The following is an 18,238-nucleotide window of genomic DNA, read 5'->3' as shown; positions in this document are numbered from 1 at the left end:
TTCTATCCAGGCTGAGGCTGGCCGCCCAAGAACAAAAGGCTGGAGATTACCCAGGCTGCACGGACCTTAGGTCAGGAAGCACTTATTAAGCACCTGCTGCGTGCACAGACCCTTATTTCTTATGCCCCGTGTATGGGACTTGTGTATTCCAGGTAATTAAGAGAATTCAACTCTTACAGTTACTACAGTAGTTCCCTATCCGGAGTTCCACTTTCCACAGTTTTGGTTACCCCGTGGTCAACCTCAGTCCGAAAATAATACATGGAAAATTCCAGAAATAAACCATTCGTGTTTTAAATCGCTGGCCATTCTGCGTAGTGTGATGGAATCTCGCGAGTCCCACTGGCTCCCGCCCGGGTCGCATCCAGCATCAGGGCGCCGTCAGCGCTACGTAGCCATCAGCAGCCATCTTGGCTATCAGACCGTCTGTCTGGGTGTTACAGCGCTTATATCAAGTAATCTTATTTTCCATCATAATGACGGAGTTCAAGTGTGGCGGTGCCGGCAATTTGTGCCACAGAGAAGCCGTAAAGTGCTTGTTGCGTATTGTCAGGAGGTCAGTCGTAGCCTGACACCACGTCACAACCTTCGTCACTCACCTGATCTCATCACGTCGGTGTAATGTCATCCCAGCTCATCGACAAGAAGGGTGAGTACAGTCCACTATGAGATATTTTGGGAGAGAGGAAGAGGCCACGTTCAGATAACTCTATTTCAGGATATTGTTATAATTATTCTATTTTATTAATAATCTCTTACTGTGTCTGAAGTATAAATTAAACTTTATCATATGTATGTACGTACAGAAAAACAGTATATATAGGGTTCAGTACTATCTGCGGTTTCAGGAATCCCCTGTGATTAGTGGGGGAATGACTGTGTATATAGTTTTTTCAATAGTCTTACAGGAATTTTCATGGGAGAAAGTTTCTAATTCGATGCTGCTGTAACTTGACAACTCTCAGCCTTTTTGCAAAGGAAGGTCTTAGGCTCGGACCTTTGGGCAGGTGACAGAATCGAGTTTGAAGTCCACGTTGTTTAGTTTCAACTTTGTTAATAGTTTTATTTATGGCACATGATGTTGGCTTCTCATGTGTAGAAGCGATGTCAAGTCTTCCTAGTGGTAAAAATAAGTGAATCGTCATACAGAAAAATACAGTGTTAGAAGGAAGGCAGGGTGGTACCCAGATGTGGCCACACTCCCAGGAGATGGGAGAGAAGCCAGCCTCCCTTTCCTGCTCCCAAGCCCTGGGCAGGTGCAGTAACCAGGTGGGGCCATCCGCTAAACGCAAACGCTGCCTCAGAAGCCTTCCTGACTCAGGGCTCCAGGTACCCGCCAGGGGATCCAAGTGACCCTTGACCCCCTTTCCCAGCCCACCGCAGCCTTTCTCAGTTTCTCCCAGAACCCCCTGCCCAAGCTAGTAATCCAAACCATGACACCCAGTGCCCACCTCATTGCCCCTGTGCCACCTTATGGACTGTCATTTTTCCTCAATCTCTCATTGGTCCCCCTGCTACCCCTTGGTACCAATAGGTAAACTGAGGCCCAAAGGAGCGACGCCACAGGAAATTAGCGGCAGAGCCAGGGACGTGCTGGACCACCAACCCAGCTAAGCCACGGGTGCCTGGCCAGTGTCTGAGCAGCCTTGGAGCTGAGCAGCCGGGAGCCTTTCCAGGAAGGGCTGTTCCTGCTCAGCCCCGCTCCCACACACACCCCAATTCTGTTATGCTTGTCCTGTCCCCCATCTCAGAGTCCCTGTGTCACCCCTCCCAGGTGACACTGGTTTCTTTCAAGGATTATGTCCGCCCGTGCAGTGGTGAGTGGCAGAGTGGGGTGTAGGGGCCACAGAGGTGCGCCCACAGTGCTTCTCGAGCCACTGCCTTTGGCTTTTTGCCGGGGCTCAGGGTACTCAGTCCACACTCAAGGCTCCCTCTGCCAGGACACATCCCACAGGGATCTCGGGACCAGGGTTTGGCCTGTGTAGCCATCCCCACCATCCCCCAGCCAGAAACTACCCCCATGGCACCAGAAAACAGAGACAAAGAGGCTCTGGAGTGTACAGAAGGCCTGTTCTGAGACCAGCTTTATTGGCGGCTTTGTAGCCCCCCCGGAGCCCTGCCTGGTGGCTCAGGCCAGCCTCTTGCTCACGCGCTCATAGGTCACGCCTCCGATGGTGGAGATCTGAAAGAAGCAGCCAGAACAGAGGGAGTCAGCGCCAGGACCCCAAGGGGACCATGGGGCACAGCCGGCAGAAGACCGACCTCCAATCCCAGCCCTGAGTAGAAATGAATCAGTCACACCACTTCTCTGGGCCTCGGCTCCCCTATTTCATACACAAATCACTGCACACAGACTCAGTGTTGTGAAAATGCTAAGCAGTTGACTCTTCACATGATACCTTTCCTCCTCAGGTCATTTCAGTTCACCAGGCCAGGCACTTCCCTTGCATTATCCCACTGAATCCTCCCAACAACATGGTGAGGTTGTCCCCATTGTACAGATGAGAAAACTGAAGTTTAGAGAAGTCAGGTAACCCATCTAAGGTCAAAAGGCCACACTCAACCTCTGCACCACTCGGTATCTGTGCTCGGTGATGGGCCGATGTGGCCCCTGCCCTCAGGAAGCATAAGGTGTATGGGAGAGGCGGACAGGAGGATACTGTCCAGGGAAGGCCCCGTGGGCAGGGCCCTGGGCTCGAGGCCATCGAGACCTGCTGTCACAGGACACGCACGTGTCGCCAGTTGGTCCTAATGTCTGGCTGAGGAAAGCTGCAAGCTTCTCCTTTCAACGTCACCTCCATTTCTCTCCCTGGGGAAACAGCTGGAGCCCCGGGTTTGGGAGTGGGAGGTAGAAATGGAAGTGGGCCGAAGAGCCCCCCAGGAGAGCACCCCCAACCTGTGTTTCCAGAGCACTGAGTATGGGAGGGGGCAGTCCCCAGGGGACAGGGGGTGTTGGCCCTGCCAGGATTTTTACAAACGTTCAGTTAGTTGCCAGCATTCAACAATCTGGAGATTTCACAAAGAAGTCCACATTTCCAGCCTCTTGTGAAAAGTCAGAAGGTCGAGCAGGAAGGGCCTGAAGTCTCATGTGGAGCAGAGTGTTGGTTGCCCTTGTTCACCTGGAGGTCCCTTTCATTGATGCTAGGAAAGGTCCCGTGGGCTTCCAGACTTGGGCCTCCGGGGTGGCTGAGTGTGGGCACCAGAATCACAAATCCCATCTCTGTCATAAAAGCTATGTGCCCTCCAGCTAACCACTTAGCGTCCCCATGCCTCAGTCTCCTCATCTGTAAAATGGAGATAAAAAATCCCTACCTTACAGGGTTCCTGTGAATTTCAGTGAGAGCTCAGGGCCCGATACACAGGAAGCTCTTAGAAAGCCAGCGGGCCCGGAGGCCTGCCTCTCAGAGGCCGTGGCTGGTGGCAGAAAACCCTCCAGCCCTGCCAGGACCCAGCAGGACACTCACCTCCACCAGCTTGCCGCCCACGATCTCCGAAGTCTGGTGATAGTTGGGGAAATCCACCACCACCTTCCCGCCCTCCATCTGCACGGTGGCCTGGAAGAGAAGCATAACCCAGTCTGAGTCGGCAGAGGCCCCCAAAAGCAGGCCAGCTCCTCAGCGGTGAAGGGCCAGCCTGCAGCCCCAGCTGCCCTCCCTGGGAAGTACTCTGCCTTGTAGGTATTCAGGACACAAACCAGAGACGCAGCTCACCGGCACAACTCACTCAACCTTGCTGTGCTTCCCTGTGCGTCACTAAAATAAATGGGGGTAGTAAGTATGCCTACTTCATAGAGTTATTGTGAGGATCAAGGGGTCAGATATGACGTCTGTCAAGTGCTTAGAACAGTGCCAGGCAGGCCTGACCTCCTTGTGAATCGCGGGTTAGTTATGACCATCATTGTTAGGATGATGATGATGATGTCCAGGGGAATTTTTTGCAGCATTGTTTGTCATTGTAAACAACCTAAATATCAACCTAGGTTATTTACAGGCCAATAACCTAAATCTCTCTCAATGAGGGAATGTTAAATAAATGACAGCATTGCCAGCGGCCTCTCACCTTGAACTTCTTGCCCCCCATGGTCTCCATGTCGCACTCCTTGCCAATGGTGAACTTGTTGGTCATGGAGTGGCCGCTGGGGTAGTGCTGGGACCAGATGAAGTTCTGCCCATCCTGCTGGACTTCCGTGACGATCTTGAAGTTACGGCCCTTTTCAATGGCATCGCTGGGGAGCCCTGGCCCGGGGGACAGGCAGAAGGGCCATGTAAGAGCAGCTTACACCTGTGGCTTTGGGAAAGAGCTCTACTCCCCTGGGGCAGGCTTCCCTGAAGGTTCAAAGCACACACTTCAGTTCTACCATGGGCCGTGCAGCGTGGGCAAATACCTCTCCATGCCTCAGTGTTTCCAACCATAAAATGAGGTGATGAGGCCCATTTCACGGGGCTGTTGCCAGGAATAAAGTGTGTCTCATAAAGCTCCTGCTGTATATTTGACAATAAATAATAGCTCTTCTTCTAATAGTAACATAACATAAGAGAAACTTGCCAAGCTTGCCAAGTTCTGGAATGAAAGGGATCTTCAAGACTGGCTGGTGTGGCTCAATGGATTGAGTGCCGTCCTGAGAACCAAAAGGTCACTGGTTCGATTCTCAGTCAGGGCACATGCCTGGGTTGCAGGCCACGTCCCCAGTTGAGGACATATGAGAAGCAACCAATCAATGTATCACTTGCACATCAGTGTTTCTCTCCCTCTCTTTCTCCCTCCCTTCCCGTCTCTCTAAAGATAAATAACATCTTTAAAAGATCCTGCAAATAAAAAAAAAAAAAGAAGAAGATTGTCTCCTATGGCTCTTATTTCACAGATTAGGAAATGAAGACCCACAGCAGGAAAGAGGGCTCCCAGTATCTCAGTGGAAGAGCAAGTGCTAGGCAGCACCACCAGGTCTAGAACTGAGACTGGCTCACTTCTGGGGCAGGGAGGCCAAGTCCCTGTTCCTTCAGGGCCACTCCCAATAATTGACTCAGAAGGGCTTTTGCTGCTCCAAGGCCTCAGGGCACACCTGCATGGCTCTTGGGGCTTCTCTGCCCCCAGAAGCAGGGCGCTGGTCCCTGAGGCTTTCCTCGGACCCCTGACAATCGCCCTGCCTCAGACTTAGATGGAGCACCAGGATTCCTGCAGGCTCGTCAACACCACGGTCTCACTGGGTCCCCACAACCAGTGTTGCAGATCTAGCCGTGAGGGGTGTGGGGTCTTACATCTCTCCACCCAGAGAGCCTAACATAGTAAGAGGCTTGTGTTTGTTGAATGACTGGATAATTATGTAGCTTATCAAATCTAGTCTCTATGCTAACTCCTTGATCACCTCTTACAAGGCAGGATGTGGGGACACCACTCATCAGAAAGTTCTGGGTTCTGATATCCTCTGCCAGTGACATACAGTGTGACCTTGAGCAAGAGCTGAGCTGCCCCCTCAGGAACAGTGCATACAGTAGATCTTCAACAACTGTTGGAATGAATAAACAAATCAAGTCTCTACTTCACCAATTTCTAGCTGTGTGGCCTTGGACTAGTAACTCAACTTCCCTGGGCCCCAAGTTTTCGCTCAGTAAGTTGGATATACTTATATTCCCTGTTTCAAAATCAGAGTCCTTATGGTTCTCATCAGCCCAAGCGCCTGGGACGGTGAAGGGCTCTACAAATGAGGAAGTGAATGAATGAATAAATGAAGTCTGGTCCCACTTTACCCCCAGGAATTTGGGTCCCTGGACCAGTGCTGGCTTTTACAGACCAGCCCAGGGAAGGTACACTTAGGACCCCACTCACCAAGGCGCTTCATGAACTCGTCATAATTCTTCTCGCTCTCGATCTCGTACTTGCCGTTGAAGGCCATGCTGCCAGGAGATCTGAAGGCCGGGGAATGAGGAGGAAGGCTCGTGGTGCTGAAGGGTCTGGAGCCCCAGCTTATAAACCCTCCCAGATGCTGAGGCTCAACCCCCTAAGTCACCCCACTTCTCCCTCCTGCCCCTGAAAAGGAAGTGCTTGATGTTTTATGATGTGGGAAGGGCCTGGAGGAGCAGAGCCCTGAGGTTACTCACCCGGGGAAGTGCTGGCTGCAATCCCATTGCCTTTGCCGGCAGGGCCAGGGCCAGTGCGGCCACAGGGCTTGAGGTGTGATCCGCTCTGCCCTCCTGCATCCATCCATATCTCCCCTCCGTCCCTGCTCAGCATCTCTCATTTACTCTTTCACTCCCGCATTCATCAACGAAAGTGCATGGAGCGCCTCCTGTGTGGGGCACTGAGGAAACACTGAACGAATCGTATATCCTTCCCGAGAGAGCTTCCAGCCTACAGTCCAGCGACAAAACACGCACCTGCAAAGAACTCATGCCAGCAGGGTGTGTGATGCTCTGAGAGAAATGCAGATGTGTGGCCTGGGGCATGGGGAAAGGAGCAAGGACTTCCAGGTGCATCTTGGTGTAGAAGGCATTTGGTACCGGTCTTGAAGGGACAATAGGATTTGGATGTGAGGACAAGCAGTCAGATTGGAGAAGGCTAAGAATGGAGGGAAACAACATGCTAGGATAAGGGAACAGTGTGGCGAAGGTGGAAAGGGCGGATGAAAGGAAACAATGAGTTTGGCTGCAGCGAAGAGCACGTGAAGAAGAGTAGATGCAGGAAGGATGCAGAGAATACAAGCAACATAGAGCAGCAGCCCCGGGAGCCAGCCTGGAGGAGGTGCCAGAGTGCGTGAAGACCCACTAGGTGACAGGCATGGGCTAAGAGCTTGATGAACTGTGTTCGAGCTTCACAGCTAGGATGGCTAGGAATCTGGACCCTTGACTTCTGGTTCCTGTTCTGTCATCTGGCGGCTCCATCTCCTTGGCGCTCACTGCTGCCCTGCCTGTCCCGTGGGACGGTGCAAAGCATGAAGCGTTCTGCGAAGGCTCTTGTCCTTGTTATTAATTAAGGAAATTTTGCAAGTGTCTCTCTCTACCCAGAGTTGGCCCTCCATGAATCCTTGTCATTTCTATCCAGAGCAGAATTCACCACATTGCCAACCCCCAGAGCTGAGACTCAGTGGTTTCTAAACTGACGAAACCAACTCTGCCACATTTTACCAGCCTTTAGTCTCCAATCTTGGAATTTCTTACCCTAGCCAGGAGTCTTATTTAAAAGGAAAAAAACCATAAACACACATTTAAACCACCCCCCAACACACACATGCGTGCGCGTGCGCACACACACACACACACACACACACACCACCATCATCATCATCATCATGGATTTTCTGATGCTAAATTATATATATTAAAATTTCATAATTCAGAGCAACTGTCAGTCCTGGCAGACTCAGCCCTTGTTAACAGTTTGGTATCTATCCTTCTAGACTTTTAAATGCATACATATACTTTCTTATGCCAATGACAGTATATTGTCCTATGACCTCTTTTTATGTAACTATATAGCTCATGTCTCCATCATTACATAAAGGCATATCATATCCTTCTTAATAGCTCCCGAGTATTTTATTGTATGTGTATATTTTATAACTTAGATAGCTATTGCTGGATGTTTAGGTTGTTTCCAATCTTTTCCTATTACAAATAACTTTGAGATAAACATTCTCATTCACACCTCTTGGTGTACATGTCAGATTATTTACTAAGATTATTTTCTAAGGATGAATTCTGAGACATGAGGTTCCTGGAACAAAGGGTTTTGGATCTAAAATGTTTCTATCTATTACCCTACTGCCTCTCTGAAAGGTATTAACTGTTTACATTCCCTCGTAGAGCATATTATAATTTCCCCTCATTGATAATAATGATGCAATAACAATGACAATAATCGCTAACATTCATTTTTTAGTATGCATTGGGCATGGTGCTGAGTGTTTTCCATGGATTATTTCATTAAATCTTCCAAACAACTCTATAAAGTAGGTGCAGTTATTGTCCCCATTTTACCAAGGAGGAAACCGAGGTTCCGAGAAGTTAAAGAACTTGCCCAAGGTCACAGAGGCCCTCTGTATACTTCGTAATTACGACCGAAACAACTTTCAACATTATTTAAGGACATTTCAAAAAATTCTCCATAATCTCATTGCCCTAATATTGTAACTTTTTTTTCCTATTCTCTTCCTCCCTCTTTCACTCTTTTCTTTCTTCCTCTCTCATCCTTGCTTTCTTTCTCACTGACTCTAATTATAAATGACATCGAAAAGCTGAAATCCCCATGCAAATGCAATATTCGATTCTATTTCTCTTTGCCCAGCATTAGTTTGTAAGCACGGTCCCATGTTTCTGAAAAGCTGCCATGTTGATTGTTTAAAGTGGCTACATGTTTGCTGTTGGACTTTTAGGGGGATCCCAGCTTACCCCATTAAACGCCAGGCCACAGTGAGCTTTTTCATGTGCAGAGGATTTTTTGTAAAGCATTTTCTTGAGTTAAAGCCCCAGGGTTGGGATTACAAAGGCATGGGATCTGGAACATTCATAGAGCTCCTAACATGTTTTGCCATGCTGGGACTAAACTGGTTTATACCCAGCTTGCCTAGGTGCTAAATTTCTTGGACACAGAGTTTAAAATATCTTTAATACTTTCCCAAAATATCCTGCCCAGCAACATCACAGGTTGTGCCATCCTGAGAACTGATATATTGTTTTAAAACAACCTTTATGGAGGAAAGGGTTTTAAATTTTCTGATTATAAAAGTAATAAATATTCATAGTAGGAAATTCGGAAGAAAGCAAAACACAGACTAAAGGATACCTGTAATCCCATTATAGGTCTTGTTTTGCCATTGTGAAATTAATCATACTCATTGTTTAAAAAGACAAAAGCTCAAAATAGGGTAAAGTAATAGTGAAAGCCCCACATTCCACTACACCTCATTTTCCAGACCAGCTGCTGTTAAATTAAGTATATAACCTTTTAGACATTTCCCACGTGTGCAAAAACATATTTGTGCTTATCCTTTTTTTCTTCTGTTCTTTTTAACAAAATTATATCCCAAAGATACTATTTTGTCTTGATTCCCCACCCCCAATAAGCAGTGTATTTTATGCATCATGGGTCTTATTTCTTCAAGGAAACTGAAAACTATCCCATTTATTATTAAAAGGGACTTTCCAAATGGAGAGATCCACTAATAGAATACATTATGTCACCCTGATCTAGGCATAGGAAAGTAATAGCGCATTTGCCATTTTCTTGTAAACCTTAGAAGAAAATAATTTAACAGAGGTAGTTGGATGTAAGTTCGACATAAGGTGGCAATGGGTGAGTAAGCTAGAGAGGTTTGGGTGGGGGGGGGGGGGTACAGTCTCCTGAAATCCCTGGGGGTCTCTAGTCTTAGGGGAAGTGTGCACTTGGTAGAATCCTACCTTTGTGCTTTGGCCTGTCTGGAATGACTACTCACCTTTCACCTATCTTTCTGAATTTTAATTGTCCTTACAAGTGTACCCCCTCCAGGGAGCCTTCCTTGATTACTATATCCTATAGATTGTTCCTAACAGGAATCCCCCTAGTGTGAACATTCTCCTTGTCATGGCTCTGGGGGACACCTGGGCTTTAAGAGTCTCATGTATTAGCCTTCATGTGAGAGCTCTGACACTTTACCAAGCGTCTGTCCTCAAGTCTTGTGGGAGCCCCAGCCTAGTAGATGGGCAAAGACAACATGGTGTGATAAATGAGATAAAGGTCATAATAATGCGGGAAAATAGACCTCGCCCTGACCACCACCTCCTAAGGTTCAGGGAAGGCTGATCTGAAAGGAATTGACAAGTAATCCAAAGCCTTAACATACTCATTATTAAGGGGGGATAAAAGTAACTCATCCTGAGTTTTAATGAGATTAAAGAAAGATTAAACAAGAGTACATAAATATGGTGCTTAGCCTCAGATTTAGTATTTCATAGACACTCAGTGAATGATACTGTTATTCTTACTCATTGGCAGTTTGTCCAGCATACCTACCTATTGTTTTTTTTAAGATTTTACTTATTTATTTTTAGAGAGTGGGGAAGGGAGGGAGAAAGAGAGGGAGAGAAACATCAATGTGTGGTTGCCTCTTGTGCACCCCAAATGGGGACCCGGCCCACAACTCAGGCATGTGCCCTGACTGGGAATCAAACCTGCGACCCTCTGGTTTGCAGGCTGGTGCTCCATCCACCAAACCACACCAGCCAGGGCCTACCTATTGTTTTGAATTTCTATTTATTGTAGCATTAATTTAATTCTTCGCGACGTATGTCTTTTACCTCCCAATTACATTGTAACCCATTCGAGGAGAAAGGCTGCATTTCATACTTCATTATGGGAGTGTGCCTGGCAGGCACTGGGGTACTGTTGATTTTGTTTATTTGTTCAGATCAGTCTGGAATAGACTATGAGGCTGGGTTCTCCAGTGTGTGGTCTTCATCATACAGCACTGAGGGTTTGTGGAAAACGGAAATCCCTGGGCCCTGATCCAGAAACTCAGATTACGTAGGTCTGGGTGGGGCCCTGAAATCTGCATTTGACAGTTTCCCCTGTGGTTGCGATGCAGTTACCTTGAGAAGCTCCAGACCAGGGAATTTAGGAAGAGCTCACCAGATGGGCCAAATGGCCTCCCCAGGCCCCCATTTAACACCCTTTTCATTGAGCTTCTTTTGTAAGGCCAGGACTGTTTCCTCCTTAGTAGCTACTCATCCAAGGTCAGAGTCAACGGCAGATGGGAGTGGTGGGGGTGTGGAAGGGGCCGCATTGGCACCAGAACACCTGAGTCAGCTCCACTCCCTTTGTTGGAGCCTATGCGTGCACCTGACCCCTAGCCCTCCCCCTCCCCACACCCAGTCTCTCTCTGTCTTCAGCTGGAATTCACTTATTAACTCAGACACTTGCTGAGAACCTTTCATGAGGGGTAAATGAACTCACAATGAGGTTTTATGGGGCAATTGAACCAATAGAGCAACTATACCCTCATGGAGATAAAGAAGGACCCCAAGACTAGTCCCTCTGGACCACCCACTTTCTACCTGGACTCTGGCTCCTGCCTCAAATGAGCCACCATTATTCTGAGAGTAACTGGTGAAGGGGGTGGGAAATGCAGGTGCTTGAGTCCCTGACTGGAGGAGAAGCCCCGGGCCTCCTCCCAACCTGCTAACCTGGGCAGCGTCCAGGGCCTTGTGTAGAGTACCTGACTGATTGGTGTTATCAATTCCTTGATCAAACCCCCTTCCTCTTTTTTCCCTCAACCAAGAATCTGAAATACTAATAGGGGTTGATCCTAGAATGTCAAGGCTGAGTGGAACCTCTGAGGGTAATGTATTCCATGATAATTCTCCTCACTCTATCAGAGGCTAAGAAATTCAGTCTTCTCTTGGGAAGCCCAGTCTTCACTTTGTTTATCGGCAGTTAGAAATGATTGAAAATTAGAAGACACAGGGATTCTGAGGCCAGGCTGCCTGGATTTGAATCCTAGCTCTGCTTCTTGCTGGCTGTGTGACCTTGGGCAAGTTATTTATCTTCCTGTGTCTCAGTTTTCTCATTTGCACAAAAGGGATAATAATCGTGCCTACCTTAAAGGGTTGTTATGAGTATTGAATAAGTTGACGTTTGTAAAGCACTTTTTTCAGAGCCTGGCACAGAATATGCAAGTGTGTTAAGTGTCCAAGGTCACAAACTTGATGATGAAGCTCAGATTCGAATTCAGTTTTCCATGACCTGAAGTGGTACTCGCTACCACTCTAATGAACCACAAAATGCCAGTCCCCAGCTCTAATACCGGAGGCATAAGCCACGCATTAATTCACTCATTCATTCGTTCAATATATACTTACTGAGCACCAGACTTCGTGTTAGGGAATGGAGATCCACAGGAGAAGACAGTCCCCACCCTCCTGGATGTAGATCCCACCTCACAGCTCATCCCCCTGCTCTTTCTCCCAGTTCACCCGCTACTCTTAGCTTTACTTCCTTTCCTATCCAACGCACGGATGCATCCCTTCCTCCACCGGGACCCTCAATGTCTTTGGCCACTTTGGCTTTCCAGGTTCCATCTCTGGACAAAAAAATTTTTTAAATCTTTTCTCTATCTTCAGAACTGCTGACGACAAGCACAGGAAAAGGCTCAATGCAGGAGGGGGCAGGGCGTGACACCGCTACAAATTCATGTTTGTCCCTTAGCCACATTTTCAGCAGCTCTGTCTGTAGCCCTTCCCCTCATCGCTGAGTGGCACCCAGCTCCATTCCCACAGCCACTAGTCTTATCAAGTCTCCCACATCACTCCTGCCACCGAGTGCCCACCCCAGCCCCCAGCCATTGCTTTAATGGCCATCGAGTGATCCACTGAATAGATACATTGCTGCTATTAATAGTTAACCAGCTCCCTAGGTTGGATAGTTAGTTTAGGTAGGAAAAATTGCACACACAAACAGGAAACACCACAACGTGGAGAAAACAAATGGAAGTATTATTCAAAACCATTACTAACATGAATAGAATTATGTGAGGCAAGCAGTTTGGGGCTGAAGTTCCTATGGATGTGCACGGGTCATCAGCCAGTGGAGGACGGTGACCTTCAGTACTTCCCCCTCCACCTAAGACTCAAATTCCCAACTAGGCCAATTACTGAAAAGGTCACTTAACCTCTGTACTCAGGGTCCCTTGCTGGAAGGATGTATGGCGCCACTTGGGTACTAGAAATATCAGAAAGAACACTTTGTAAAGCATACAATTACCTAACCACTATGCTGTACAACTGAAACTAATGCAAAATAATACTGAATGTAAACTTAATTGAAAAAAAAAGTTTAATTAAAACAAAAAAAGAATGCTACAAAGAGAACTCAAGTATCAGATACTGTGTTGAACAAGATAAGCTGTAAATATACATTGAATATCATATTTGTATACTTATTTCAATTATGTTAAAATGAAAATGCTATCTAATGTAAAAAAAACAAAAAAGGTACTTAGGGTCCTGACACTTAGCACATATTTAATCAATGTTAGTGAATTAAAAAGCATCAGGAGAGAAGGGGACCCCTACGGGCCCTCGAGGTGGACCGGGAGCCTCCTCTCCCCCTTCCTTCCCCCTTTCCCCTTTTCTCCTCTCCCTCTTCCCTTGCTCCTACAGGGCCTCAAGGTGGACCAGGAGTTTTCCTCTTACCTCTAACCCTTCCCCTCCCTTCCCTCAATAAACAAGAGCAACAACAAAAGTATCAGGAGAGAAAGTCCAACTGGCCTAGCTAGGGACCTGTATCAATCCTTGGGGCGGGTGGAGGGTCTTGACTCACAGTCCCATGAAGACCCACGAGCAATCGGGGGAGGAAGAGCTCTTCAAGGAACATGGAAGGAACGTGAAAGTGTTTACCTTGGAAGGAGAAATGTATGCCAGGCAAGCAAGAACTGTAAGCCCTGTATATGATTCCTCAGCGCCCCAGGACTGGAAAAGAAGATTGCCACCCCCCATGCCTACCAGTCTAATCCTGGCTGGGGCCGCGACCAGGAGGAAGCGTGGGAGGTAGCTCCAACAGCATTCAAGCAACCGCACCTCCAAACTTAGAACCAGAGCAGCCCGTGACCCTCAAAAAATATTGCTTCAGGCCAAAGTCAGTTGCCAAAAGGTCTTTCTCCAGTTGCTCGTGCAATTATTCATCCCCCAACTTCTCCTGCCGCCGGCTACCTGTGATTAATTCCTTCGGCAGCCAAAGGCATCACTCCTAATGAATTTCTAATGAACTCATTTGGTGTTAATACGGTGTGTAATTCCGAAGGACACTCATTATAATTTAGCCTTATTAAGTCTCTAGTTATTGGGAACCACGACTGCTCTAAGCTCGTAAGCAGGAGCAAAGTAATTATCCAGAGCAGGCAGTTAAATTATGGAAAGCGTCATACACTCAGAGAAGGCCAGGGAGTGGCTATTTGTATTTTTTCTCCTTGGGATGTGCAGAGGGGAACCAGCTTCGCAGGTCTTTGAGCTGAGGCTCGTGTGCCCTCCCTGACTTTATATCCTGTAATGTCAGAGCTGTACAGGCTGCAGCCCACGTAGTGGGATGTTAAAAGCCCCTCCACAGATGGACTTGCCCCCCAAATGTTCTACTCCACTTGCCTACTGCTCGGGTCTGAATTTTCACCAGAGAGGTAGGTATTCCTTTGCATTGGGGACACTGTGGCAGGTTGAAAGGTGACTTCTGCCACACCTCAGAGTTCACAAAGCAATCACAGATAGGTTATCTCATCTGATCATCACAACATCCCAATTGTCATTATATCTCTTTGATAAAGAGATTGAGGTTCACAGAGCTGAAGCAACTCGCTCAAGGTCAAGTGGGTGCCACAACTGGGAACAGACAGCTTATCTCCCAACCTCCAGGTGACTTCTCTCCCACTCACCTCTCATTTACTGCCCTGTATGCTTTTAATGCACATGTGACCCATTCTTCCACCTAGATCAGACATTCCCTGAAGTTGGAGCCATTTCTGTGATCCTCTTTACCTGTTTCACTTGGTTTCATTCAGAGAATGGGCCACAAGACTCCCTTGGTAAGGGCAGGTCAGGTCCCCTGAAGACACCTGCAAGATTCTATCCTGCACAAGTTGATTTCATGTCTCCTTTTCCTACACCTCCTTGAAATTTTTTCTTAATTACCAGTGTCTTACAACCAACTTCATATTTTTTGCTAAAATATAGATTAAACTATTTTTTAGTTTAAAATTATTTTGTCCTAATGGTAAAAGTAACATGTACTTTTTGCATAAAATTCAGAAAGATACAGAAAAGTATTAAGTACATAAAAATTACCTATAATATTATTACTTAGATATAACTATTATTTAACAGTTGGTATATATTTCCTTCCAGGTCTTATTATATGCACATATGTATATACATACAAATATTTTGTTCAAAATGAGATCATACAATATGAGCTATTTTAGAAAATGCTTTTTATTAAACTTAGAAACATGAAATTGCTGAAAGGTGCGTTTACATTGTCAAATGATAAATAAAAGCTAATTGAACAAGAATATTCTTGATAACTCCTCTGGGTCATACAAAAGGCTCATTTACCAAATAAAGCCCAAATAACCTCATACACAAGCCGGAAATGAAGTTTGCTTATTGCTCCCTTATCTCCCTTATCTCCTTATCTCTTATTTATCAATTCGGTTTAGGAGTTTGGCCTGAGAAGACCAGTAGAAGGAAGATAAAGGCCTAAGTGCAAAGTCACATGGCACCAAGGGCCAGGATGAGTGGACAAGGCGATGGGAGCTTAGAGGTAAGCCCAGGGGCCAGATGTGGCCTTGCCCCGTCCCCAGCCTTATTTTCTGTCTCACCTGCGTGCCCTGCTGCAAACTCATTATCACTGGATCCCTCATGCTCACTCTGCTGCTCTGCGCCTCCTTGCCTGTACTCATGCTTCCCTCTCTAGCTAGAGTGCCCAGTGGCATAAATGGTAAAAATTGACTTTCGTGAAATTTCTAATTCAATTGTTTGCCTATAAAGAAAACAGAAAGAGCTCCTCAGAGGGCATAGTGGGTTTTGTGTCCACACGGAAGGAGCGGAAGGTTTTCTTTCCCCTTCAAGGGTGGAAACAAACTTATCACAGCCTAGAGTTGACCTGTGGCCTGCTGGGCCCTGGTCTGGCTGGTAAGGTCCGCTTTCTGAGCTCTCCGCAGAACTTGCTGTCAGTCCCAGGGGGGTGCCGTTTGGCCTCTGTCAGTGACTTCTCACCCGGCCAAGCAGCCCCTTGGAGCTGTGGGGACGTGAACTGTGGCTATTCAGACGTGGGCAGGAATGGGTGAATTCATTGTTGATAGTGATGACCAATATAGGTGTCTCTGTGTCTCTTGTACAAAAATACTTTTCACACATGCATGCAATTTCTATGTACAACACCACAGACATAAATGTGCCTGGGCAAGGAGGAGAAGGAGGAGGAAAAGAAAAGAGGGGAATGGAGAGGGGGGAAGGAATCCCACCTGTGTTCTCTCAAACCCAAATATGTTACATCATATGTGATATGATATGATATGATATATTATTTTGGCCACCATTTCCTTTTCATTGAAGAGAATGTTAAAATTAATATTCAATATTCAATAGTAACAAAAGGGGCTATTAAGAAAATCTATGCTCACAGCCCAGGCCCCCTCCTACCCTGATCCCCCAACCCAGACAACAAAATGTTCTTAATGTAACCTTTAAAGCTTTATGGTGCATATATGCACAACTATGTGTACATTTATGTGTGTACATATGTTCCCTTTATCACATTTTTTATTTAATATAGCTTGCAGAATGTTCTATATTGATACCAAAAAGGTCCTCATTCTTTTTTTGCAACTGCCTAGTATCTCATTTCATGATCCTACCATAATGTATGCGGCCACCCATCTGCCAAAGGAGTGTTTAGATTACTTACAGGCTTTTGTTATAAGAAACACAGCCAAAGTGGAAAATATTGTGTGTTATTTTATTTCATGTCTATAGGATTAAGTCTCCTGAAGTAGCATGGCTGGGTCAGAATATGTCCTGGATGCTGGCAGGTCATCCTCCATGAGGGTTCATGGTCCCCCAGAGTATTTGAGACCCCTTCCCCCTCCCCCACCCCTGGGCTGGGTTTGAAGAAAGATCAGTTGTGGCCAGGAAGGAGGAAGGGTGGAACCATGCCCAGAGAAGCCCGAGCCAAGAAAACACAGGCAAGGCACCTGGGGACAGTCCTGTGACATCAACTGGTAACACAGACCTTTCCCCAAAATAAAGACTCAACCCGAGGTGACCTTCTGCTCCAGGCAGCCTCTGCCCCCAACTGTAGGAAGAGCTGGGCCCAGGCCTGCCATCTCAGATTGACAAGTGGCCTTGGGCAGGCCCCCTTCATGATGATGAGTGGCTCACTCCAGGCATAGAGCTAAGTCATTACATGTGTTATCTCCCATAACCTTAAGAGGGTGGTCTTTCTGTAGCCTTGAAACCGGACAAACCGGTATCTGTGCTGCCTGTCACTACCAGCCCAATAAGCAGAGACAGGGATTGAATCTTTATGGGCGCTTTATTCAGATGGTCAGCAATCTAAGAAGACACTGGGTTTGTGCCCTAACAGACCATCTTAAATTCCATTATGAATAGATCCTTTTTATAAAGAGAAGAAAAGTGTAGGTAAGGGGTTTGGAATTCAGGAAAAAAGTTAATCAGATAAAAGCTGCAGCATTCTTTTATCTGTGTCCTGGGCGGTGGTCCTTGTGTCCTGGGCGGTGGTCCTTGTGCCCTGGGCATTGGTCTTTGTGTCCTGGGTGGTGGTCTTTGTGTCTTGGTTGATGGTCATCTCACTCTGAACTTTCCTAATGGAGAAATCCACTAATAGAATACATTATGTATTCTATGGGCTCAGATACCATCTTGATTGCTTGCAATCCTCCTGAGACCCAAAGGTAGAACTGCTTCTGGTTTCCTGGAGTCAAGGTGGGTCACACCTCCAGTTCCCGAAACAGTAACTTTTTACATACATTTATTACTAAGCTTATTGGCTATTACCTGAAACTAAAATTTTCCAGCATTTGAGTCCCCCATCAGCCTGAGCTCAGAAAGGTTGAAGAATATGCCCAAAGTTGGCCAGCTCTTAAATGACAGTCAGGATTTGAACCCAGGCTTAGTACTGTGTTTCAGTGCCTCGGTTTACCCTTCGGTAAGGTAAGGCAGGGAGACTCTGCCTAAGCCTTTTCCATCTCACAGTGTCACATGGCCTACAAATGTATGGCGAGGGGCTCAGTCACAGAGTGAGGGCTCAGTGAGAGGGCCTGGCTGCAGGTGGAGTGGGCGGGTGCTGAAGTAGAGCCCCCTCCGTGGAGAAGACCGCATCAAGCTCCACTGCTTATCGAGAGGCCTGAACCCTCAGCTTTTTTCCCTCTTCTTCCAGGCAGTTTGGGGGTTTTTTAGGCTAGGCTGTGAGCTCTCTGGTGAGCAGAGACCCAGTCGTTGGGGCATTTGTCTCCCTGCCTGAGACAGGCATTGGGGCTTCCCCCAGGGTGGGCCCCAAAGCAGGTTTGCTGATGCAGATGAGAGAGAGGAGCTTGGATGAAGAACAGGGAGAAGCTGGGTGGAATGGAGAGAGAAAGACCGAGGCAGAGACAGGGTGATACTCCAGCAGGTAGGGCAGATAGCCATGCCCAGCCAGCCTTTGATTTCTAGTCGGGATGTGTGACCTCGAGCGCCCTCTGGTGACACACTCTGCAGCCTGGCCTGGG

General features: G+C 47.1%; 1 protein-coding gene and 1 long non-coding RNA gene across 2 annotated transcripts in view; one reads left to right on the top strand and one right to left on the bottom strand.

Moving 5' to 3' along the window:
• Positions 1-2,053: 2,053 nt before the first annotated feature.
• On the bottom strand, positions 2,054-5,993 carry FABP6 (fatty acid binding protein 6). Its single transcript, XM_090289696.1, has 4 exons — positions 5,824-5,993; positions 4,060-4,235; positions 3,465-3,554; positions 2,054-2,182 (listed from the first exon to the last, which is right to left on the bottom strand). The coding sequence occupies exons 1-4, from the start codon at positions 5,888-5,890 to the stop codon at positions 2,129-2,131; spliced, it is 387 nt and encodes a 128-aa protein (XP_090145822.1). The 5' UTR covers positions 5,891-5,993; the 3' UTR covers positions 2,054-2,128.
• A 9,227-nt stretch (positions 5,994-15,220) lies between these two features.
• LOC150000948 (uncharacterized) overlaps positions 15,221-18,238 on the top strand; it is a 41,917-nt gene continuing 38,899 nt past the window's right edge. The window contains exon 1 of the long non-coding RNA XR_016513590.1: positions 15,221-15,273. This is a non-coding gene — a long non-coding RNA (uncharacterized LOC150000948). The remainder of the gene's footprint in view (positions 15,274-18,238) is intronic.

This window comes from Furipterus horrens, unplaced genomic scaffold (assembly GCF_987537825.1).
Source record: "Furipterus horrens unplaced genomic scaffold, mFurHor1.1.pri manual_scaffold_10, whole genome shotgun sequence".
In the NCBI taxonomy this organism is placed as follows: domain Eukaryota; kingdom Metazoa; phylum Chordata; class Mammalia; order Chiroptera; family Furipteridae; genus Furipterus; species Furipterus horrens.
The sequence above is the reverse complement of the archived record's forward strand: the minus strand, read 5'-3'. Positions and strand labels throughout refer to the sequence as shown.